This window comes from Scyliorhinus torazame, chromosome 18, assembly GCF_047496885.1.
Source record: "Scyliorhinus torazame isolate Kashiwa2021f chromosome 18, sScyTor2.1, whole genome shotgun sequence".
Taxonomy (NCBI): domain Eukaryota; kingdom Metazoa; phylum Chordata; class Chondrichthyes; order Carcharhiniformes; family Scyliorhinidae; genus Scyliorhinus; species Scyliorhinus torazame.
The window spans coordinates 88,991,671-89,018,059 of NC_092724.1; the positions used below are offsets into that span (position 1 = coordinate 88,991,671).

A 26,389-nucleotide genomic window follows, 5' to 3' on the forward strand; every position below is an offset into this window, starting at 1 on the left:
GACACTTATTTGGACACAATTGCATAAATTGAGGGTCACCTTCTTTTCCTCTCCCTTCGATCAACTTATGTTGAGACATTTTCTGAAAAATGTGGCTTAAACACCATTAAAAAAAACACTAAGGGCGAGAGCTGCTGAATGTGCGACCGTTTACTCCATGGCCGCCACCTGAACGAGGTGCAGTATAATTTGGATAAGTGTGAGGTTATTAACTTTGGAAGTAAAAATTGAAAGGCAGATTACTACTTGAATGGTTGTAAATTGGGAGAGGGGAGTGTGCAGCGGGACCTGGGTGTCCTTGTGCACCAGTCGCTGACGGTAAGCATGCAGGTGCAGCGGGCAGTAAAGGAGGTTAATGGTATGTTGGCCTTCATTGCAAGAGGTTTCGAGTACAGAAGCAGGGATGTGTTGCTGCAATTGTACAGGGCCTTGGTGAGGCCACACTTGAGGTATTGTGTGCAGTTTTGGTCTCCTTTTCTGAGGAAGGATGTTCTTGCTCTCGAGGGAGTGCAGCGAAGGTTTACCTGACTTATTCCAGGGATGGCGGGACTGTCATATGAGGAGAGATTGACTAGGTTAGGATTGTTCTCACTGGAGTTCAGAAGAATGAGGGGGGATCTCATCGAGACTTATAAAATTCTAACAGGACTAGACAGGGTAGATGCAAGGAAAATGTTCCCAATGGTGGGTGAGTCCAGAACCAGGGGTCACAGTCTGATGATTCAGGGTAACCTATTTCGGACAGAGATGAGGAGACATTTCTTCACCCAAAGAGTGGTGAACCTGTGGAATTCATTGCCACAGGAAGTAGTTGATGCGAAAACATTGAATATATTCAAGAGGCAGCTAGATAAAGCACTTGGGGAGAATGGGATCAAAATATATGGGGAGAAAGCAGGATTAGGTTATTGAGTTGGATGATCAGCCATGACCGTAATAAATAGCGGAGCAGGTTCAGAGGGCCAAAAAGCCTCCTTCTGCTCCTATCTTCTATGCATCTATGTAAGAGGATGCTGGGTGCCAACCCAGACCTGTCCCATGGAGTGGGGACGGTGGCCATCAGCTCCCCCGAGTTCCACCCCTCTGATGAGGCCGCGTCTTGCAGCCAGCACACAGGACACGGCAACATGGCTGTGCATGTGCTGCCGACAAGTGAGCCTGGGCCCTTGGCCTCAGAGCCCCCAGAGGGCGGCCACTAAGGGCATCGAAGGCCATGGAATGAAGTAAGCAGCTGGCAGTCGCCACCTGAGATGTACATCGTGGGGATACACCTAGGCGTAGTGGCAGAGCTAGGAGGGCAAAGCACATCGCGGATCACTGAGGGCATACAGGGAAGGGGAAGGGGGTGGGGGGGTAGGTAGGGGGTGAGGGGGATTGGGGTTGGGATTGGTGGCAGCACCATCGGGAGGGTGGGGAATTGTCAAACACAATAAACACCTTTGTGCACAACTAGTATGTTGCCTCTGTCACCTTCTTCTGCAATGTGGGCTGACCTCCGAACCCTTGACCCATTTCTCCAGGCATCCCCCTTCTCCCCATGGCACCCACCCGCCCTCTGGCCGTGGACATGTCCCCGGAGCTGTGTCCCATCCCCTGGGTGTTCGGATGTTGGCTGCTGCGTGTGTGGTGTTGCCTCCCGCATTGTCCAGGCACACTGTACAGTCACCAAGGTGTGATTGGAATGCTAGGCAATGACTGTCACATACTATATGGCCCACCCAACAACGGGAATCCACTTGCGAGGTGTGAAGTGCTCACTTAACCATGATTGACAATTCCTTATTAGCGATAGGCGGTGGTGGTTATGGGTGGTCGGTGGAGCAGATAGGCAGTGACCAGGGTTGCTCCAGGAACAGGTACACACGATACAGGGGTTGGCATGGTGGCAGTCATTCCCCACCCGGTTTCCCCCCCTGCGTACCCCCCACACCTCCATGGTGGCCCAGTCCTCGCCAAGTACTGAGGTGACAAGCCCAGCACCCTCGCGCTCTTTGCCAGTGAGTAAAAATGGCTACTCACCTCCTTGGCTCCCCACAGAAGCCCTTCCACCAGGTTCACGTTTTTCAATTTGCGCACTAATTTGCAGTTTGCACATTCTCATCGTGTTTGCATGTTTTGCCCCCACAACCCAAAGATGTGCAGGGTAGGTGGATTGGCCATGCTAAATTTCCCAATTTAATTGGAAAAAATGAATTGGGCATTCTAAATTTTTTTTTTTTAAATTCTGTCTCTCAGAATTGTTTCCAATAGTTCCCCACCACTGAGATAAGATTGACTGGCCTGTAGTTTCTTGGTTTATCCCTTCCTCCCTTCTTGAATAGGTGTACCACATTGGCTATCCTCCTGTCCTCCAACACCTCTCCTGTGGCTAGTGAGAAATTGAAAATTATTGCCAGTGCCCCTGCTATTTCCTCTCCTGCCTCACTCAGGAGGAATACATTTCATCTGGCCCTGGAGGTTTGTCTACTTTTAAGCCTCCCAAATCACTCAAACCTCCTCTCTGTCTATGTTCATCTCTTTAATTCTATCTCAGTCCTTCTCCCTGATTTCTATATCCACACATCCCTCTCACGAGTGAACACGACACAAAGTATTCATTTAATAATTATCTTTGAAAGCTTTGAAATCCCTGAGATGTTGGAACTTGTGTTACCCACACTCTTATAAGCAACTTGTTTTTGTTGCCTAACCCTGAGGTCTGGTGGCTCAGCAACAACATGCATTTCCATAGCGCCTTTACCAGAGCAAACCATCCAGCAGAACGGTGGTGCAATCAGACAAAAATGGATGGTTGGTCAAAGAAGGGCAGAGTTGATCAAAACTTGGTCAGGGAATTGGTATTGGTGTAATTTCTTAAAGCAGGTGAGGAAAGTGGAGAGGCCACAAGGTTATGGGGACACTCCAGAGCATCATATCCAAGCTGAAGACACGTTCATAATGGAGTGGTGAAGGAATGGGGGAATCGGCCAGAGTCAGAGAAACAAGAAAGGTTCTGAGGGGATGGTAGTGCTATAGACAGTTCCAGATAGGGGACAGGGGGGAGCGAGGAGGTTATGAAGTGATTTAAACACGCTTAAGAATTTAAGTTGGTAATCTATGTGGATCATAATACAGTGTAAACCAACATGCACAGGGATGCTGGACAAACAGGACATACTGCGAGTTAAGACTCGAGAAACAGAGTTTTTATAATAATTTCAATTAGTGTCACAAGTAAGCTATCACTGCAATGAAGTTACTGTGAAAATCCCCTAGTTGCCACACTCCAGTGCCTGTTCGGCTATACTGAGGGAGAATTCAGAATGTCCAATTCACCTAACAAGCATGTTTTTCTGGACATGTGGGAGGAAACCGGAGCACCCGGAGGACACAGAGAGAATGTGCAGACTCCACACAGACAGTGACCCATGCCGGGAATCGAACCTGGGACCTGGCACTGAAGCGAAAGTGCTAACCACTATGCTGCAGATGGGCAGAGGCAGCAGTGGAACAGGTGATTTTATTGAGGCAGCATGAGTGATGGGAAAGGATATGGCTACTTATTAAAGGTTTGGGGGAAAAAAAATCACTTTTCCCAACATTGTGATTCATTGGTTTTGTGTTGGTCACAATGCTTTTTGGGTGTTTTGTAACTAATGATGTTTTTTTTTCAAATTGAGAGTTACAAGGGAGGTAGTTAACGATGGTGATTGAGCAATTTTGTATCAACCCCCTTTCTGAAAAAAGGTCCACACCCCCATATTTTAGAACTGGTCTCAGCACAGTCAGTACAACTTGTCCCAGCTTGTAATCCAGTGACCTGCTGGTATACCTCAGAACCCAGAGAGTGCGATGAATGTAGAAATTGTCATATATTATATTCTGTGTCAGTAATGCCATTAAAATCCCTGGTTTAAAATACATACAGTGTGTCTACTAAAGATGTAATTAAAGAGTCGTAAAATTTGAGCTAATCATTCATTGCAACCACTTACTTGGTTACAGATAAAGGGCTAATGGAATAGTGTTGTGATTGCAGGAGATTCCCTGGCATGTAGATAAATTATGAGGGATTGTATTTACTCCTAGATAAGCAGGTCATGTAACTTAGTGGGATACAAATTATGTAGTTAGTGGGAGGAACTAAGTCTCTTTTGCAATCTGTTATAAGATTTTAAGTTGAACAGCAGTTTTGCCAAATGCTGTTCGGTTGAGCAGAAGTGTACTGGATCTGCTCTTAAAAGGAACTCTCTCCAAAGGTTTGCATAGCTAAACAAGTAACCTGTTTTGTTAATTTTATTTATAATTGAACTGTATTGGTTGTTTAATTGAAACTGGCGCCAGGTGTAGCTTGTGCATTCAAGTTGTTCCTTTTATTTAAGGACTATTTAACTGATAATTGTAAAGCTATTTATTTGATGTTGATGTGGTTAATTCTGTGTTTAAATTAAAGTTTGTTTTCACACGAAAGATACCTATTGGTCACAGTCATCACTCCTGGGGTGAAGTATCCTTTCCTCACAGTTTTACAACTAAAAGAATTGTTTGGAGTTCTCATCCGGTATGCTAAGAAAAGTTGGGGTCTGGTCCAGTATCCTAACAAGAGAAGCACATGGTATTTGTTTGGACATGAGGACAGGCCTGGCGATCTATAGGGCTGCCTTCCAGCCTGATATGTGACTGCGTGTCTATGTAAGAAAAGATTGAGGGAAGTTGGGAATTCTGTGGTATTGAAGCCAGGGGCAGAGTAGGAATAAGAGAAATGATGATAAATTTTAAAGGAAGCAATCACCCCATCCATTAAGCAACAGGTGTCACTGACCAAGATGTTGAATGTTCTGATTTTTCAGAAAGAACTTCACGACCGAAAGACTGAAGTGAACAAACAACTGCAGGAGACAACAGGCGAGATCGGAAAATTGCAGCAAAAAGTTAACTCTGTTAAAGTAAGAGAAGCTTCCAAGTTTAAACTGGACAGTGTTGTAAGTTCGTATGCTGTCTCATGAAGAGGCATAGAGGCTTGTACAGTTGAACAATAACTGTTTATTAATAACATATTACGATATACATATATACAGGATACAGACCTGACTATCTGTATGTCTGCTTCTACCAACTCAACACTAAACTCTACTCCTCCCACGTTGATCTCTAAATCATAAAAGAACAAAGAACAAATAAAAGTACAATACAGGAACAGGCCCTTCGTCCCTCCAAGCCTGTACTGATCATGATGCCCTAACTAAAAACAAAACCTTCTGCCCTTACTTGGTCTGTATCCCTCTATTTCCTCCCTATTCATGTACCCATCGAGATGCCTCTTAAATGTTGCTAATGTGCCTGCTTCCACCACATCCTCTGGCAGCACGTTCCAGGCACCCACCACTCTCTGCGTGAAAAACGTACCCCACACATCTCCCATAAACTTTCCCCCTCTCACCTTGAACCTGTGACCCCTTGTAATTGACACTCCACCCTTGGAAAAAGCCTCTGACTATCCACCCTGTCTATGTCTCTCATAATTTTGTAGACCTCTATCAGGTCTCCCCTCAAGCTCCGTCTTTCCAGTGAAAATAATACTAGTTTATTCAACCTCTCCTCAAAGCCAACTGCCTCGAGACCAGGCAACATCCTGGTGAACCTTCTTTGCACTCTCTCCAAAGCTTCCAAGTCCTTCTGATCATGTGGTGACCAGAACTGCACACAATTCTCCATATGCGGCCGAACCAAGGTTTTATACAGCTGCAACATGATTTCCCAATTCTTGTACTCAATACCCCAGCTGATGAATGCAAACATGCCATATGCCTTCTTAATCATCTTGGCCACCTGTGCTTGCCACTTTTAAGGAACTGTGGACCTGCATGTCCAGATCCTTCTGTATGTTAGTGTTCCTAAGGGTTCTGCCATTTACAGTATAATTCATACCTAGATTTGATCTTCCAACATGCATCACCTCGCATTTGTCTGGATTAAACTCCAGCTGCCATTTCTGTACCCAAATCTCCAATCTATCTATATCCTATTGTATCCTCTGACAATCCTCGGCACTATCAGCAACTCCGCCAATCCTCGCGTCATCCGCAAACTTACTAATCAGGCCACCCAAATTTTCCTCCAGATCATTTATATATACTACAAACAACAGAGGTCCCAGCACAGATCCCTGCGGAACACCACTAGTTACAGATCTCCATTCAGAAAAACACCCTTCCACCACTACTCTCTGTCTTCTATAACTAAGCCAGTTCTGTATCCATCTAGCCAGCCAACCTCAAATCCCATATTTTAGTTTTTGTACCAGTCTGCCATGTGGGACCTTGCCAAACGCCTTACTAAAGTCCATACCAACTACATCCACAGCCCTTCCCTCATCAATTTTCTTTGTCACTTCTTCAAAAACCTCAATCAAATTGGTGAAACATGACCTTCCCCATACAAAACCATGTTGCCTGTTACTAACTGGTCTACTTTCCTCCAAATGTGCATGCATCCTATCCCTCAGTATCTTTTCCAAAAGCTTCCCCACCACTGACGTCAGGCTCACCGGCCTATAATTTGCTGGGTTGTCCCTGCTCCTTTCTTAAACAAGGGAACAACATTGGCTATTCTCCAGTCCTCTGAAACCTCGACTGTGGTCAAATAGGATGTGAAGACATCTGTTAAGGCCCCAGCTATTTCTCCCCTTGCCTTCTGCAGTAACCTGGGATAGATCCCATCTGGCCCCGGGTGTTATGTTCTGGTGCTTTGCTGGACAGACTTTAAAAAATATATATATATTTATTAAAGTTTTTTAACACAATTTTTCTTACAAACAATTTTTCTTCCCCCCCCCTCCCCCCCCCCCGTAACAAAATAACGAGAAATCGCGCAGAGCAAGATATATACATGGCAAAATGAAATTATTTACATGGCTTTGTACACTGGCTCTCTCCCATACGTGCCAGTTTCGCCAAGCCTTCATGTTATCTCTTGCTCCTCCACCCTCCCAGGCAGTCCCCCCCCCCTCCCAGGACGTCCTTGTCGTCCCCCCCAGGTTGCTGCTGCTGCTGACCGATCTTCCTCTAACGCTCCGCGAGATAGTCTGGGAACGGTTGCCACCGCCTGTAGAACCCCTGCGCAGACCCTCTCAAGGCGAACTTAATCCTCTCCAACTTTATGAACCCAGCCATATCGTTTATCCAGGCCTCCACGCTGGGGGGCTTTGCCCCCTTCCACATTAGCAAGATCCTTCGCCAGGCTACTAGGGACGCAAAGGCCAGAATGCCGGCCTCTTTCGCCTCCTGCACTCCCGGCTCGTCCACTACTCCAAATATTGCTAGCCCCCAGCTTGGCTTGACCCGGACTTTCACCACCTGAGATATTGCTCCTGCCACTCCTCTCCAGAACCCCTCCAGTGCCGGGCATGACCAAAGCATATGGACATGGTTCGCCGGGCTCCCTGAGCACCTTCCACATCTGTCCTCTACCCCAAAGAACCTGCTCAACCTCGCCCCCGTCAGGTGAGCTCTGTGAACCACCTTAAATTGTATCAGGCTGAGCCTGGCACACGAGGAGGAGGAATTAACCCTACCGAGGGCATCCGCCCACAGACCTTCCTCGATCTCCTCCCCCAGCTCCTCCTCCCATTTACCCTTCAACTCTTCTACCAGCGCTTCCCCCTCTTCTTTCAACTCCTGGTGTATTTCCGACACCTTGCCCTCCCCGACCCATACACCTGAGATCACTCTGTCTTGAATTTCTTGTGCCGGGAGCAACGGGAATTCCCTCACCTGGTGCCTCACAAAAGCCCTCACCTGCATTTCCCGGGGGTAACTAAAGGCATTTCCCGGGGGTAACTCAAACTTCTCCTCCAGTGCCCCTAGGCTCGCAAACGTTCTGTAAATGAACAGGTCCCCCATTCTTCTGATCCCCGCCCGATGCCAGCTCTGGAACCCCCCATCCATCTTCCCCGGGACAAACCGATGGTTACCCCTGATCGGGGACCACACCAATGCTCCCATTGCACCCCTGTGCCGTCTCCACTGGCCCCAGATCCTTAGCATTGCCGCCACCACCGGGCTCGTGGTATACTTTGTCGGCGAGAGCGGCAGCGGTGCCATCACCAACGCCCCCAGGCTCGTTCCTTTACAGGACGCCATCTCCATCCTCTTCCATGCCGCCCCCTCCCTTCATAACCCACTTGCGGATCATCGCCACATTTGCTGCCCAGTAGTAGCTCCCCAGGTTTGGCAGCGCCAACCCTCCTCGGTCCCTACTGCGGTCCAGGAACCCTCTCCTTGCCCTCGGGGTCTTATTCACCCACACAAACCCCATAATACTCCTACCTACTCTTTTAAAAAAGGCCTTAGTGATCACGATGGGAAGGCACTGAAACACAAACAAAAACCTCGGAAGGACCACCATTTTGGCCGACTGCACTCGACCCGCCAGCGAGAGCGGTAACATGTCCCATCTTTTGAAATCCTCCTCCATTTGCTCCACCAACCTCGTCAGATTCAGTTTATGTAGGGCCCCCCAACTCCTGGCTATCTGGATCCCCAGATACCGAAAGCTCCCCTCCGTCCTCCTCAGCGGTAGGTCCCCTATCCCTCTTTCTTGGTTCCCCGCCTGTAATACAAAGAGCTCACTCTTCCCTACATTGAGCTTATAGCCCAAAAACTCCCCAAACTCCCTCAGAGTTTGCATGGCCTCCACCATCCCCTCCATTGGATCCGCCACGTACAGCAACAGGCCATCCGCATATAGCGACATCCGATGCTCTTCTCCCCCTCGGACCACACCCCTCCATTTATTAGACTCCCTCAATGACATGGCCAATGGTTTGATCACCAATGCGAACAACAGGGGGGACAGGGGGCACCCCTGCCTCGTCCCTCGGTACAGTCGAAAGTACTCTGACCTCCGCCGGTTCATCACTACACTCGCCACCGGGGCTCTGTAAAGGAGCTTAACCCAGCTGATAAACCCTCCCCCGAACCCAAACCTACGCAGCACCTCCCAGAGGTACTCCCACTCTACTCGGTCAAAGGCCTTCTCCGTGCCCATAGCTGCCACTATCTCCGCATCTCCCTCCACCGATGGCATCATTATCACGTTTAAGAGCCGCCACACATTGGTGTTTAGCTGCCTACTCTTTACAAATCCTGTCTGGTCCTCGTGAATCACCCACGGGAGACAGTCCTCGATCCTCGTGGCCAGCACTTTTGCCAGCAACTTTGCATCCACATTAAGGAGCGAGATCGGCCTGTACGATCCACATTGCAGTGGGTCCTTGTCCCGCTTTAGGATCAAAGAAATTGTCGCTTCCGACATTGTCGGCGGTAGGGTCCCCTCCTCTCTTGCCTCATTAAAGGTCCTCACCAGTAGCGGGGGCAACAGATCTGCGTACTTCCTGTAGAACTCCACCGGGAACCCGTCCGGTCCCGGGGCCTTCCCCGCCTGCATGCTCCCCAAACCCTTGCTCAGCTCCTCCAACCCAATTGGTGCCCCCAAATCAGCCACCTCTTGCTCCTCCACCCGCGGGAATCTCAGTTGGTCTAGGAATCGTCTCATACCCTCTTCCCCTGCTGGGGGCTGGGATCTGTACAGCTCTTCATAGAAGGCCTTAAATACCTCGTTTATTTTCGTCGCACTCCGAACCGTGGCTCCCCTTCCATCTTTGACTCCCCCTATTTCCCTCGTTGCCATCCTTTTACGGAGCTGGCGTGCCAGCATCTGACTAGCCTTTTCCCCATACTCGTAGGTCGCCCCCTGCGCTTTCCTCCACTGTGTCTTCGCCTTCCCTGTGGTCAACAGGTCAAACTCCGTCTGGAGCCGTCGTCTTTCCCCAAGTAATCTTTCCTCCGGGGCCTCTGCGTATCTCCTGTCCACTCTCAAAATCTCCCGCACTAACCTCTCCCTTTCCATACCCTCTGTCTTCTCCCTATGAGCCCTAATGGAGATTAGCTCTCCCCTGATCACCGCCTTCAACGCCTCCCATACCACCCCTACCCGCACCTCCCCGTTGTCCTTGGCCTCCAAGTACCTTTCGATACACCCCCTCACCTTCCCACACACCACCTCGTCCGCCAGCAGTCTCACATCCAGCCGCCACAACGGGCGTTGGTCCCTCTCCTCTCCCAGCTCCAGTTCCACCCAGTGCGGGGCATGGTCCGAAACGGCTATAGCCGAATACTCCGTCCCCTTCACCCTCAGGATGAGCGCCCTACCCAGAACAAAGAAATCTATCCGGGATTAGGCTTTGTGTACATGGGAGAAGAAAGAAAATTCCCTGGCCTGCGGCCTTGCAAACCGCCATGGGTCCACTCCCCCCATCTGATCCATAAACCCCCTAAGTACCTTGGCCGCCACCGGCCTCTTTCCAGTCCTTGATTTGGAGCGGTCCAGTGCTGGATCCAACACTGTATTGAAGTCCCCTCCCATTATCAGGCCTCCTTTCTCCAGGTCCGGAATGCGCCCCAACATGCGCTTCATGAATCCTGCATCATCCCAGTTCGGGGCGTATACGTTTACCAACACCACCCATGTCCCTTGCAGCCTACCGCTCACCATTACATATCGCCCTCCATTGTCCACCTCAATAGTCTTGGCCTCAAATGACACCCGCTGTCCCACTAATATTGCCACCCCTCTATTCTTCGCGTACAGTCCCGAGTCATTCCTTTTCGGCCAGTGCAGCAGCAACATCTTTCCCCCCCCTTCCCCCCCTCCCCTCCCCCGCTAGACCCCGTCTAGCTTTTTTGCTCCCCCCATGTCACTCCCGTAAGTCAGCTGACACCTGATGACCCCGGCTTCCCCCGCCGTCCCATTGACCTCCCCGTGTGGGAGTGTCCCACTCAGTATGCGTTCCTTCGTTCCCCTTCCCGCCTTTCTTCCCGCGCGCGGGAGAAACCCCGCGCTTTCCACAGCCCACTCCGCCCCCTCTGGCGCAGCTCCTGTCGCGGCCTTGTCTCTCTCCCCCAGCCCATATAACATTTCCTGCGCGTGATTGACCCCCTATATACAACAACCATCACACATCAAACCTCAAACATTCCCCCCACCCTCACAAACCCTCAGTTAGAGTCCAACTTTTCGGTTTGTATAAAGGTCCACGCCTCTTCAGGCGTTCCGAAGTAATAGTGTTGGCCCTTATATGTGACCCACAGTCGCGCTGGCTGCAGCATTCCGAATTTCACTCCTTTCCGGTGCAACACCGCTTTGGCCCGGTTGAAACCCGCTCTCCACTTTGCCACCTCCGTGCTCCAGTCCGGGTATATTCGGATCTCTACATTGTCCCACTTACTGCTCCGCTCCTTCTTGGCCCATTTCAGGACCAACTCTCTGTCCATGAACCGGTGAAACCTCACCACCATCGCCCTTGGCGGCTCATTTGCCTGGGGTTTCCTCGCCAGCACCCGGTGTGCCCCGTCCAACTCCAGCGACCTCGAAGGGGTCTCCGCGCCCATCATCGCCCCAAGCATCGTGCTCGCGTATGCCCCGGCATCAGCCCCCTCCACTCCTTCAGGGAGACCCAGGATCCGCAGATTCTTTCTCCTCGACCTGTTCTCCAGGTCGTCGAGTCTTCCCGTCCACCTCTTGTGTAGCGCCTCGTGCTGCTCCACTCTCACCGCCAGGCCCAAGAGCTCGTCCTCGTTCTGGCTGACTCTTTTCTCTACCTCCTGGATCTTAACCTCGTGGGCCTTCTGGGTGATCCCGAGTCCGTCAATTGCCGAAAGCATAGGCGCCAGCATCTCCTTGCGCATCTCCTCGCGCTGCTCTTCGAAGCAGCGCTTGATGAACTCCTGCAGCTCCCCTTTGTCCCTGGCCACCGCCATTTTGTTTTTTTTACCTCGCTTCTCCCGTTGCTCCAGTGCCGCTTTTCTGGCCGTTGCACTTCGGGTCCATTTCATAGGCGTTGGAGGGGGACCTCTCTATTCCCTTCCCCATGGGTTTTTGTCAAAAAAAGTTCCGTTGGGGCTCCTCTAGTGAGCCCAAAAGTCCGTGGTAGCGGGAGATGCCGAATCGTGCGGCTTAGCTCCGCATCGCCGCACCCGGAAGTCCGCTGGACAGACTTAGTGCACTCTAGAACGTCTAGTTCGTGACTGGTTGAATGTTTATTGATTAACAATATCATGGGTCAGATAACAATATGAAAACTACTAAAACCACTAACTATTAAATACTATTATAAAATTATCCAAAAGTTATTACAAATCCGACTATTCACTTCGATGACTATCTCCAGACTCCCTGAGGTTGCAGTGTCACGTGGTTGTTCTTTACTGCCACCTGCTGATTGGAGGTCGTATCTGTTAATATTTACATAACTGCTTATGAACATCATCACATCCTCTTTCCTTTGGAAATGAACAATATTTACATACATTATTTAAATTCAATACATATATTATGCATTATACTTCGATTATTTACATATTCAATGTCCATCACAAATTCAATCTGTCTGACGTTGTTCTCTGTTTTGTCGACCTTCTAAGCATTGCTTGAACTTGTGAATTTGACTGGCATTCAGATGTTTCTGAAGATGGTTCTTGCTGTGTTTCTGTGCTTTGCACATCTTTAGCTTGTTCTGTTTTTGTATGCTGAGGTAACGTCTGTTCAGTTGCCCTGAGATTGCTTTCTACATCATCCGGTGGTACTGAAACAAAGGGTTGCTGAACCTTCAGCAAGGCTCTCCTGTTCCTTCATCGAACTTGCCCTTGATCCGTGATGATGATCTATGACTTTGGACCTGATGGTTGATTTACCTTTGCAAACTTCAACCATCCATTTCCATCAGGATCTTCTATCCTGACTCTGTCATTCTTTGCTAATGGTTGCAGACATCTTGTAGATCTATCATAATATTTCTTCCTCCTTTTTTGAAATTTGAGCTTCTTCACGAGTTTCCGATTGGTTGACTCCTGGGAAATATATGGTAAGGTAGTTCTGAATTGTTGATTCATTAACAATTGTGAAGGTGATAACCCATTAATCAATGGTGCTGCTCTATAGTTAATTAACGGGAGATATGGATCCTCCTGACTGTCCATAGCTTTTCTGTTCACATTGTGAAGCAGCAGTCCACAGCTGCTTCACAATGTGAACACCTTTATCATCCTTCCCATTGGATTGCGGATAAAGAGGACTAGATGTGATGCGTTGAAAATCATAGTTCTGTGCGAACTCTGTCCATTCATGATTGCTGAAACATGGGTCATTGTCGTCATGACAACTTGTGGTTCCATGACGAGCAAAAATATCCTTGGTATGTTTAATGACAGACCTGGCCGATGAGCTGAATAGTTGCACCACTTCCGCGAAGTTAGAGAAATAATCGATCAATAACAGGTATTCTTTTCCTGCCAGATAGAAAAGATCCATTCGCCTTTCTGCCATAAAATCATTATTATTTTGCCCAGGTGCATTAGTTTTTTTCGTTGCTTTTACTGAAATTTCTAACAAGTTGCACAGTTTTCTACCATCATCTGAATGTCTTGATTTATACCTGGCCAGTATACCGTGTCTCCAGCTTTTTGTTTGCATTTTTCAATGCCTAACAGTCCCTCATGAATCTTCTGTAGAATCATAGATCTTCAAGACTTTGGTATGACAATCCTGTTTTGTCTCAGTAAGAACCCATTGGCTGCACTTAGTTCTGATCGAATGCTGTAATATATGGAACAGGTCCCTAATGGCCATCCCTCACTGAGATATTTTATGATCCTTTGCAGCACTTCATTCTTCTTAGTTTCTTCATTGATCAACTTTGATTTTGCATCTGACACTGGAAATGTCTCTGTAATGGGATTTACATGTACTTGCACATCCTCATCCATGCATTGTTCTTCCACCATATCTGTAGCTCATGAAAGTGCATCAGCGACTGCTATATGTTCTGAAATTTAAAAAAAAAAATTCTCCTCCTTTTTCACATTTTCTCCCAAATTTACACCCACCAACAATAAACAGTAATCAGTAACAAATATGTCAATCCCATATCAATAACAACGATCCCATCCTCCCACCAAACCCCAAACATTAGCCCGCATGTTCCATAAACAAATGACGAAAAGGAATCAGGAATCACCCATAGTCACCATTAACACACACCGCCCCCCTCCCCCAACCCTCCCACCCACCCGCCCCAACTAATGTTCTTGAAAGTGCATAATGAATAATGCCCATGAATTGTAGAACCCCCTCTATCCTTCCACTCAGTTCAAACTTAACCTTCTCAAGAGTCAAGAATTCCAACAGATCCCCCCGCCACGCCAGGGCACAGAGTGGAGAGGTTGCTCTCCAACCCAACAGGATCTGCCTTTGGGCGATCAACGAGGTGAAGGCTACGATATCTGCCTCCGCACCCGATTCCAACTCTGGCTGGTCCGACACCCCGAATATGTCCTCCCGGGGGCCTGGGTCCAGTTTCCCGTGCACCACTTTAGAACTTACCCTAAAAATCTCCTTCCAGTAATCCTCTAGCTTTGGACAGGACCAAAACATATGAACGGGATTAGCGGGGCCCCTCCCGCAACATTCACACACATCTTCTACTCAGCGACTACTCTATATTTTCCTGGAGTATAAATAAGATTGAAGTCGTACCTATGTAGTTTCATCATCTTTCTCTGTATTCCCGGTGACATCTCATTCAAGTTTTTCTTTATAATTGCTACTAGTGGTCTATGATCTGTTTCAACCAAGAATGTTGGTAGGCCAGATACATAATTGTGAAAGTTTTTTAACCCATTGATCAGATCTAAACATTCTTTTTTTTTTTGAGCGTATATACACTCTGTGTCAGTCATTGACCTAGAAGCATAAGCATAAAAGCAAATTACTGCAGATGCTGGAATCTGAAACCAAAGAGAAAATGCTGGAAAATCTCAGCAGGTCTGGCAGCATCTGTAGGGAGAGAAAAGAGCTAACATTTTGAGTCCAGATGATTCTTTGTCAAAGCTCTGATTTTCCAGCATTTTCTCTTTGGTTAGAAGTATAAGCAATTGACTTCCAATTTTCATCACTGCAAGAGTACTGCTCCTAACCCACCTTTCGAAGCATCTGTTGAAATTTTTATCTTCCTTGTAGGGTCAAAGAATGTTAGCACTGGAGTTGTTGTCAATGATATCTTCAGAATTCGCCACTCTTGCTCATGTCTTTCAGAAAATAGTAGCCTTTTTGATTATTTCCCGCAAGCATATTTATTTCGCTGATAAATTAGGAATGAATTTACCTATGAAATTTATCATACCTAGCATCCTGAGAACTTCTTTTTGTCTGTTAGCGTGGCACGTTTAATATTGCCGTTATCATCTCCTGGTCTAGTTGTACACCTCGAGCAGACAACTTGTCTCCGAAAAATGTAATCTCGTCAACACCAAATTGGCATTTGGCTTTATTTAACCTGAGACCATATTTTTTTATGCTTCTTAATACTTTAATGAGCCTGTCGTTGTGTTCTTCTTTTGTTGAACCCCAAACGATGATATTGTCTACCTATACACGAACACCTGGAATTCCTTCTGCGATGTGTTCCATTGCCTTATGAAAGATTTCAGATGCTGAAATAATACCAAATGCTATTCTGAGAAAACAGTATCTCCCGAATGGAGTGTTAAATGTGCACAACCTGAGTTGCCCAAAACCCTGCGATGCATCTAGTTTGCAAAAGCATGTCGCTCCTGACATCTCACTCGTAATCTCTTCACATTTTGAAATTGGATAATGTTCTTGTTTTATATTTAAGTTGAGGTCTTTAGGATCCATGCAGATTCTTAAGTCATTGTTTCGTTTCTTAATGCAGACCATGGAGTTCACCCAATCCGTTGGCTCTATCATCCCCAGCTTTGTCATCCACTCCAGTTCAGCTTTCAGATGATCCTTTAATTGTGTTGGTACTCGCCATGGAGCATGTATAACTGGTTGCACATTCTCTTTCAGTTGGATCCGAGAAGTGAATTCTGAATTCTTGGAATATTTCCGGAAACGCTTTAAGGATTGAATCCACTGATGTTCTGTGCATGATTAAAGCAGTCAGCATTGTATACTCTCTTTACGAACTCAAGTGCTTCACAGGCTTCCACACCCAGTAGTGATTCACGATCTGCTTCGACAATTGAAAATTTTACTTTATGAATCTTATCCTTCACTTTAACATTTAGTTCAGATACGCCCAGAGTGTTGACTCATTTACCATTATAATCTTTCAAAAGTACCAATTTGTTCAAGATTTTCGGTTTAACTGTCATTTCTTGAATGTCTGACACACTTATAAGATTAGCTCTTGCTCCCGTGTTGAGTTTAACATTCACTAATGTTTGGTTAATCATTAGAGAAACTGTCCAGTTATCTTTATGAACAATCACAATTTCATTACTATTACTGCAGATTTGCTTTGAAGACCTTTCAGTTTGCTTCGGTTTATAAAACCTGTCTTCGCGAGATACACCATCGATAAAAAACGTGTCTTCCAGATTTATCTATCAACAACATTTATCGCCTTGTGCACTTCTATTTTTTATTCGAAAAGCACTGTTTTGCAAAGTGATTCTTGCCTTTGAATTTCGCACACACTTTTCTGAATGCTGGACATTGCCTTTGCAAATGCCTGTTTGTAGCGCACAATGACTTACAAGAGAGACGAGAAGTGATGAAGTCGATTCAGGCTTTATTAAGCGAGACTTGTCCCCAGCAGATGAGCAACAGAATGAAGCGGCGGGGAGAAACTCGGGTTCTTATACTCCGCCTTCAGGGCGGAGCCAGGAGTCAACAGCCAACCAGGACCCGGGATCTGTCAGCCAATAGCATCACGGCTTCACAGTCCCACATGACCCCTAATACATACCACCACATTCACCCCTTGAACCCGGCGGGGTGGTGGTTCGCATGGTGGTAGGGGTTTACAAGGCTGGCCCTGGAAGGAAAACTTTGGACATGTTACTACAGTTTTAACCCTACACTGGGCTATGTACAAGTTTGTGAAACTATTTACAATATTAGAAAGAAAACTTTTTTTTTTTTGTTACAATACAACAACATTCTTGGTGTCACGTGGATGCCACGAGTCGAGCGGGCGGTCTGGTCTTCCTCGTCGATCGCCTCAGCCCCGGTGGTGGTGCAGGTGCTTGTTCAGGCGTTGTCGTCTCCGGGAGCGTTTCGGTGTTTGTTCCTGTTTTACTCCTGGGCGGGCATGGGAGGAGGACCGATCCCCCCGGGAAGGGGGCGGTCGCGGGCTGCGCCGGTGGCAGGGAGGGGCTGATCGGTGTCGGGGGGGTGTGTGTGTTGCCGGCGGGCGCCAGGTCCCGCAGGGAGACCGTGTCCTGTCGGCCGTCGGGGTACGCGGGTTCGCGTGGAGAAGGTGAACCCTCTCGACCAACGGGTCCGATTTGTGCGCCCGCACATGTTTCCGGAGCAAGATGGGTCCTGGGGCCGCCAGCCAGGTCGGCAGCGACGTTCCGGAGGAGGACTTCCTGGGGAAGACAAGGAGGCGCTCATGAGGCGTTTGGTTAGTGGTGGTACACAGCAGCGACCGGATGGAGTGGAGAGCATCCGGGAGGACCTCCTGCCACCGGGAAACTGGGAGATCCCTGGACCGTAGGGCCAGCAGAACGGTCTTCCAGACCGTGCCGTTCTCCCTCTCTACTTGCCCGTTCCCCCGGGGGTTGTAGCTGGCCGTCCTGCTCGAGGCTATGCCCTTGCTGAGCAGGAACTGGCGCAGCTCGTCACTCATGAAGGAGGACCCCCTGTCGCTCTGGATATACGCGGGGCAACCGAACAGTGTGAATATCGTGCCAAGGGCTTTAATGACTGTGGCCGCTGTCATGTCGGGGCAGGGGATGGCGAAGGGGAAACGAGAGTACTCGTCCACCACGGTCAGTGGAGGGGAGGGGCCCTTTGAAATCCAAACTGAGGCGTTCAAAGGGGCGGGAAGCCTTGATCAGGTGCGCTCTATCCGGCCTGAAAAAGTACGGTTTGCACTCTGCGCAGATGTGGCAGTTCCTGGTGACTGTACGGACCTCCTCCACAGAGTAGGGGAGGTTGCGGGACTTTACGAAATGGTAGAATCGAGTGACCCCCGGGTGGCAGAGGTCTTCGTGGAGGGCTTGGAGGCGGTCTATTTGTGCGTTGGCACATGTGCCGCGGGATAGGGCATCGGACGGCTCGTTCAGCTTTCCGGGACGGTACAAGATCTCATAGTTGAAGGTGGAGAGCTCGATCCTCCACCTTAAGATCTTGTCATTTTTAATTTTGCCCCGCTGTGCATTATCGAACATGAAGGCTACCGACCGTTGGTCGGTGAGGAGAGTGAATCTCCTGCCGGCCAGGTAATGCCTCCAATGTCGCACAGCTTCCACTATGGCTTGGGCTTCCTTTTCCACTGAGGAGTGGCGGATTTCTGAGGCGTGGAGGGTCCGGGAGAAAAAGGCCACGGGTCTGCCCGCTTGGTTAAGGGTGGCCGCCAGAGCTACGTCGGATGCGTCGCTCTCGACCTGGAAGGGGAGGGACTCGTCGATGGCGCGCATCGTGGCCTTTGCGATGTCCGCTTTGATGCGGCTGAAGGCCTGGCGAGCCTCTGTCGACAGGGGGAAGGTAGTGGACTGTATTAGTGGGCGGGCCTTGTCTGCATACTGGGGGACCCACTGGGCGTAATATGAAAAGAAACCCAGGCAACGTTTCAGGGCTTTGGAGCAGTGGGGGAGAGGAAATTCCATAAGGGGGCGCATGCGTTCGGGCTTGGGGCCTATTATCCCATTGCGCACTACGTATCCCAGGATAGCCAACCGGTTTGTGCTAAAAACGCACTTTTCCTCGTTGTATGTGAGGTTCAGGGCATTAGCGGTCTGGAGGAATTTTGAGGTTGGCGTCGTGGTCCTGCTGATCGTGGCCGCAGATGGTTAGGTTGTCGAGATAAGGAAACGTGGCCTGCAACCCGTGCTGGTGAACCATTTGGTCCATCTCCCGTTGGAAGACCGAGACCCCGTTTGTGACACCAAATGGGACCCTTAGGAAGTGGTATAGACACCCGTCTGCCTCGAAGGCTGTGTACTTGCGGTCACCTGGGCGGGTGGGGAGCTGGTGGTAGGCGGACTTGAGGTCCACGGTGGAGAAAACCTTATACTGGGCAATCCGATTTACCATGTCGGATATGCGGGGGAGAGGGTACGCATCTAGCTGTGTGTACCTGTTGATGGTCTGACTATAGTCTACGACCATCCTTTGCTTCTCCCCAGTCTTTACTACTACCACCTGGGTTCTCCCGGGACTATTGCTGGCCTGGATTATGCCTTCCTTCAGCAACCGCTGGACTTCAGACCGAATAAATATCCGGTCCTGGGCGCTGTACCGTCTGCTCCTAGTGGCGACGGGTTTGCAATCCGGGGTGAGGTTTGCAAACAAGGACGGCGGTTCAACCTTGAGAGTTGCGAGGCCGCAGATAGTGAGTGGGGGTATTGGGCCGCCGAATTGAAATGTTAGGCTCTGCAGGTTACACTGGAAATCTAATCCCAGTAATGTGGGCGCGCAGAGTTGGGGAAGGACGTAGAGCCTGTAGTTCTTAAACTCCCTCCCTTGCACCGTTAGGTTTGCGATGCAGAACCCTTTGATCCCTACGGAGTGGGATCCTGCAGCTAGGGAAATCTTTTGCGTGCTTGGGTGGATGGTCAGAAAACAGCGTCTTACCGTGTCTGGGTGAATAAAACTTTCAGTGCTCCCGGAGTCGATCAGGCATGGTGTCTCGTGTCCGTTGATCAGCACCGTTGTTGTCGTCGTCTGGAGCGTCCGGGGCCGTGATTGATCCAGAGTCACCGAAGCCAGTCGTGGTAGTAGTGTCGCGGCGTCTCCTTCGGACCCCGTGGAGCCGTCGATGCTGGGGTCCTTTGTTGTCAACCAAGATGGTGGTGTCCATGAATCGCACGCGGCCGGGTGTGGACAAAATGGCCGCCCCCATGAATCGCACGTGGCTGGGGGTCACAAGATGGCGGCGCCCATCCTCCCCTCGTGGTGCCCGGGACCCAAAATGGCGGCACCCGCGGGTCACACATGGGGCGCTGGGGGGGTTGGGGAGCGTTTGGGATATGCTGGGCTCGTTCTTCTCCGGGGAGTACGGCGACCCCCCGGGACCGGGACACTGCCGCGTAATGGCCCTTCTTGCCGCAGCTTTTACAAATAGCTGCGCGGGCCGGGCAGCGCTGCCGGGGGTGTTTCGCTTGCCCGCAGAAATAGCAACGGGCCCCCCCTGGGATGGTCTGGCGCTTTAACCGCGCAAGCCTGCGAGGGGGGGGGGTTTGTCGCGACGGGGGTCCACGGAGCCCAAGGGGCTGCCGCGCGGTCGGGGCCGTAGGCGCTGGCGTTTTGTGAGGCCACATCTAGGGAAACTGCAAGGGCCCGTGCCTCTGAGAGTCCTAGCGACTCTCTTTCTAAAAGTCTTTGGCGGATTTGGGGAGAGTTCATACCTGCCACAAATGCATCACCAATTAGCATGTCCGTGTGTTCGATCGCGTTCACCGGCGGGGAGCTGCAGCCCCGTCCCAAAATTAGCAGCGCGGCGTAGAATTCTTCTAGCGATTCTCCGGGACTTTGCCGTCTTGTTGCGAGTTGGTGGCGCGCGTAGACCTGGTTAACGGGCCGAACGTAGATGCCCTTCAGCAATGCGAGCGCCGTCGGGAAATCCTTTGCGTCTTCTATGAGAGGGTAAATTTCCGGGCTTACCCTCGAATGCAGGACCTGCAGTTTCCGGTCTTCTGTGATCCGGCCGGGGGCCGTTCGGAGGTAGCCTTCAAAACATGCTTGCCAGTGTTTAAATACTGCTGCCGAGTTCGCTGCGTGGGGGCTGATCCGCAGGCATTCCGGGGCGATCCGGAGCTCCATAGTCTTTTAAGCTCGCTTAATAAATTGTAGCGCACAATGACTTACGAGAGAGACGAGAAGTGATGAAGTCGATTCAGGCTTTATTAAGCGAGACTTGTCCCCAGCAGTTCAGCAACAGAATGAAGCGGTGGGGAGAAGCTCGGGTTCTTATACTCCGCCTTCAGGGCGGAGCCAGGAGTCAGCAGCCAACCAGGACCTGGGATCTGTCAGCCAATAGCATCATGGCTTCACAGTCCCACATGACCCCTAATACATACCACCACACTGTTGCCGCATCGTTTGCGCAAAATGGTGGCATTGGGTAATCGTTTAAAATGGCCACCGCCATTGAGGGACAGGATCTATAAGCATTTAGACAGGCAAGGGCTAATGAGGGAAAGTCAGCATGGCTTTGTAAGGAGAAAGTCATGTCTCACAAATTTGACTGAGCTTTTTGACGGCGACCCCCCGGGACCAAGAAGGTAAATGAGGGCAGTGCAGTTGTCTACATGAACTTTAGCATGGCCTTTGACAAGGTACTGCATGGTAGGTTGTTGCGAAAGGTTACATCTCATGGAATCCAGGGTGAGGGAGCCAATTGGATACAAAATTGGCTTGGCGACCGAAGTCAAAGGGTGGTTGTGGAGGGTTGTTTTTCAAACTGGAGGCCTGCGACCAGCGGTGTGCCTCAGGGATCAGAGCTGGACCCACTGTTATTTGTTATAGATGAGAATTGTTATTTGGATGAGAATGTAGGAGGCATGGTTAGTACGTTTGCAGATGACACCAAGGTTTGTGCATAGTGGATAGAGTAAAAGAGTCATAGATGTTTACAGCATGGAAACAGACCCTTTGGCCCAGCTTGTCCATGCCGCTCAGTTTCTATCACTAAGCTAGTCCCACTTGCCAGCATTTGGCCCATATCCCCCTATGCCCACCCTGCCCATGTAACCGTCTAACTGTATTTTAAAGGAAAAAATTGTACCCGCCTCTACCACTGCCTCTGGCAGCTCATTCCAGATGCTCACCACCCTCTGTGTGAAGAAATTTCCCCTCTGGTCTCTTTTGTATCTCTTCCCTCTCACCTTAAACCTATGCCCTCTGGTTCCAGACTCCTCTACCTTTGGGAAAAGGTGTTGACAATCTACCTTATCTATGCCCCTCATTATTTTATAGGCCTTTATAAGATCACCCCTAAGCCTCCTACGCTCCAGGGAAAAAAGTCCCAGCCTATCCAGCCTCTCCTTATAGCTCAGACCATGGTAGCATCCTCGTAAATCTCTTCTGCACTCTTTCTAGTTTAATATCCTTCCGAGAATAGGGTGACCAGAACTGAACATAGTCCATGTGTGGTCTTACTAATGTCTTGTACAACTTCAACAAGACGTCCCAACTCTTGTATTCAATATTCTGACCAATAAAACCTAGCATGCTGAATGCCTTCTTCGCCACCCTGTCCACCTGCGACTCCACCTTCAAGGAGCTATGAACCTGTACCCGTAGATCTCTTTGTTCTGTAACACTCCCAAAGGGCCTGTTTCCATGCTGTAAACATTTATGACTTCATGACTTGCCTACCTTCATGCAATTTAGGATACTGAACATTTCCTCCTTTGATATATTGATGTTCTCAAGAAAGTTCACACACCTATCATCCGTCATGTCCTCCCTGGTGAATACCGATACAAATAACTCATTAAGGATTTCACCCACTTCCTGTGGTTCCACGCATAATTTCCCTCCATTGTCCTTGAGTGGGCCTACTCTTTCTCTTGCTCGTAATATATGCATAAGAAGCCTTGGGATTCTCCTTGATCATGTTTGCTAAAGACATTTCATAGCGCCTTTTAGCCCTCCTAATTCCACGTTTAAGTTCTTTCTACTTTCACTGTACTCCTCAAGGGCTTTGTCAGTTTTTCAATGCCTAAACCTTCATAGATTATCATAGAATTTACAGTGCAGAAGGAGGCCATTCAGCCCATCGAGTCTGCACCGGCTCTTGGAAAGAGCACCCTACCCAAGTTCAGCACCTCCATCCTATCCCCATACCCAGTAACCCCACCCAACACTAAGGGCATGACTAACCTATCGTATGCTTCCTTTTTCCTTTTGACTAAGCTTACAATTTCCTTTCTCATCCATGGTTCCTGAATCATGCCATTTCTAGCCTTCATTTTTGTGGGGACATGCATATCCTGCAGTTCAATCAATTGCCCTTTATTGGCCTCCAACATGTCAGATGTGGATTTGCCCTCAAATAGCCACTCCCAATCCACATTCCCCAGTTCCTGTCTAATTTAGATTTAATTAAGCACCCTCAACCGCGGGCCACTCTTGTCCTTATCCATGACTAATAATGTTGGCAGTACTGTTTCCCCTGACAAATATTAACTTTTGCAATCCCGAACAACTTAATATTATGGATGGCACAGCGATTAGCACTGCTGCCTCACAGCCCCAGGCACCTGGGTTCAATTCTGGCCTTGGGTGTCTGTCTGTATGGAGTCTGCACTTTCTCCCCGTGTCTGCGCGCGTTTCCTCCGGGTGCTCCGTGTTTCCTCCCACAGTCCAAAGATGTGCAGGTTAGGTGGGATTACAGGGATAGGGTGGACGGGGCGTGTGCCTAGGTAGGGTGCTCTTTTGGAGGGTCGGTGCAGACCCATTGGGCTGAATGGCCTCTTACTGCACTGTAGAAGTCCTATGGTTCTACAGTGCAGAGTTGTAATTAACATGCTGAGTTATATTTTTGTGACTTTTTTTTAAATCTTAGGGCACAGTGCAGCAGGTAAAGCAGCATGCCAGGAACAAGTGCATCGAGTTGGTGAAAACCATCGAGAAGGCGGAGAAGGAAGTGTTGCGATTTCTCGATGGTGAGGGGGAAGCTGTGGTGAGCTGGGTGGAGGATTCCATGAAGCAACTGCAGCATAGTCTTGCCGGGCTACAGGACAGGAGGCTGCAGCTGGAGGCTGCGCTGGAAAGCGATGACAGCCTACTTGTATTACAGGTAAACACACCCTTAGCCAGTTGAAGCAAGCCCTGTGTACATCAAGAGTCTGCTGTCACCGAGATTATAGTGACTCCACTCCCACACCAGTTCGCCTTTACCTGCCAACATTGTGGAATATAAATACACCAATCACTAAAGGTTAACAAGGCCAAAGAATAGAAAACAAAGTATAATGCTTTATTTCTAGAGCAATAAATGGAGAACTAGGGGAGTTATACTAAACCTGTATTGAACCTCGGTGTGGTTCTGGTCACCATATTATAAAATGAAAATAGGGACATTGGAGAAGGTGCAGAGAAGATTTATAAGCATGTGGTACAGTGGTTAGCACGGCTGCTTCACAGTGCCAGGGACCTGTGGTCGATTTGGACCTTGGGTGACTGTCTGTGCCCCATGTCTGCGTGGATTTCCTCCGGGTGCTCCGGTTTCCTCCCACAGTCCAAAGATGTGCAGGTTAGGTGGATTGGCCACGCTAAATTGCCTCTTAGTATCCAAAGATTGGGTGGGGTTACAGCGATAGGGTTGGGGAGTGGGCCTCAGTGGGGTGCTCTTGAGGAGAGTCAGTGCAGACTCGATGGGCCGAATGGCCTCCATCTGCACTGTAGGGATTCTATGATTCTATGATGATACCAGAAATGTGTGGATGTAAATATCAGGGAGGATCAGCCGATTGACGGGCTTCTCTCTTGAAGAAGGGAGGCTGAGGGCTGACCGAACAGAGGTTTGTAAAATTATTGGATAAAAGCAAATTACTGCGGATGATGGAATCTGAAATCAAAAAGAAAATGCTGGAAAGTCTCAGCAGGTCTGGCAGCATCTGTAGGGAGAGAAAAGAGCTAACGTTTTGAGTCCAGATGACCCTTTGTCAAAGCTAAAGACAGAGAAAGTGGGAAATATTTATACTGTGGAATGAGAATGAAAGATGAGTCATAGAGCCCAGGGAAATGGGGTGCTTATAGCCACAGAAAGCAAGGGGAAAGAGTGCAACTGGCACAGAGGGCTAATTTAGGGGGGATGCCATTTACGGTAGCGAGGGATAGGTTTAGGTACTTGGGGATTCAGGTAGCAAGGGAATGGACAGGGCTCCATAAGTGGAACTTAACAAAGCTGGTGGAGGAGGCCAGGGAGGATTTTAAGAGGTGGGATACACTGCACTTAACGATGGCGGGGAGGGCCCAAGTGGTGAAAATGAATATTCTGCCGAGGTTCTTGTTTATCTTTCAGGCTCTCCCAATCTTTATACCAAAGGCTTTTTTTCGGAAAGTGGATACAATCATCTCTGAACTTTGTATGGGCGGGGAAGGTGCCGAGGGTGGGGAGGACCCTGCTATAGAGGCAGAGGCAGCAGGGGGGGGGTTGGCGTTGCCAAACTTGCTTCATTATTATTGGGCGGCGAATGTGGACAAGGTGTGGCGGTGGTGGGAAGGAGAAGGGGTAGAGTGGGTTAGGATGGAGGAGGAATCTAGTAAGGGGGCCAGTTTGAGGGCTATGGTGACAGCAGCCAATGGCTCCGAGTAGGTATTCAGGGAGCCCAGTGATGCAGTCCACGGTGAAGATATGGAATCAGCTGAGGAGGCATTTTAGGGTGGAAGGGATGTCGGTGTTAACGCCGCTGTGCAAGAATCATGGGTTTGAGCCGGGGGGGAGATGGATAGTGTATACAGGAGGTGGAGGGAAGTGGGGCTGGTCAAGGTGAGGGATTTGTATTTGGAGGAAGGGTTCGCCAGTCTGGAGGAGCTAAGGAAGAGGTTAGAGCTGACGAAGGGGAAGTGAGTTCAGGTATCTACAGGTTAGGGACTTTGCACAAAAGGTGTGGAAGGGGTTCCCTAGATTGCCGGGATACACCCTGCTGGAGTGACTGCTGCTTCCGGATGTGGAAGGGGAGGGGAGAATTGGGGATATATATAAGTAGCTGGGGGAGCAGGGAGGCGAGCGTGTGGTGACGATCAAGGAGAAATGGGAAGCAGAGTTGGGAATGGAGACCAATTGGGGAGTATGGAGTGAGGCACTGCGAAGGGTAAACGGGACCTCCTCTTGTGCAAGGATGAGCCTGATACAGTTTAAGGTGGTGCACGGGGTGCATATGACTCTGGCGAGAATGAGTGGGTTCTTTCAGGGGGTAGCAGATGAGTGTGACAGGTGTGGGCGGGGGCCAGCGAATCATGCGCACATGTTTTGGGGTTGTGAAAAATTGGGCAGGTTCTGGGCAGGAGTGTTCGTGGCCTTAGCCAGGACAGTGGAGGAGGGAGTGGACCTGGACCCTTAGGTGGCGATATTTGGGGTTTCAGAGAAGCCGGAGCTCATGGAGAGGAGGATGCCTTGGCCTTCGCCTCTCTGATTGCACGTCGGTGAATTTTGCTGGAGTGGCGGTTGGCATCGCCACCGGGGGTAGCAGCATGGTTGGTTGACCTGAAGGACTTCCTGCGGTTCGAGAAGATAAAATATGAGTTAAGGGACTCAGCAGGGGAGTTTGAGAAAAGGTGGGGGATGTTTTGACCGTGTTTGAGGAGCTGTTCGTCGTGGGGTGGAGAGGGTGATGGGGAGAGGGGGTGAAAAAGGAGAAAAATCTGT

General features: G+C 49.3%; 1 protein-coding gene across 2 annotated transcripts in view; it reads left to right on the forward strand.

The window, feature by feature from the left end:
* The window catches only part of LOC140395360 (E3 ubiquitin/ISG15 ligase TRIM25-like), a 68,962-nt gene that overhangs the window by 21,471 nt on the left and 21,102 nt on the right, over window positions 1-26,389 (forward strand). For both annotated transcript variants that reach the window (XM_072483015.1, XM_072483014.1), the window contains exons 2-3: window positions 4,830-4,925; window positions 23,582-23,815. In XM_072483015.1, coding sequence (XP_072339116.1) covers window positions 4,830-4,925; window positions 23,582-23,815 — 330 coding nt within the window. The remainder of the gene's footprint in view (window positions 1-4,829; window positions 4,926-23,581; window positions 23,816-26,389) is intronic.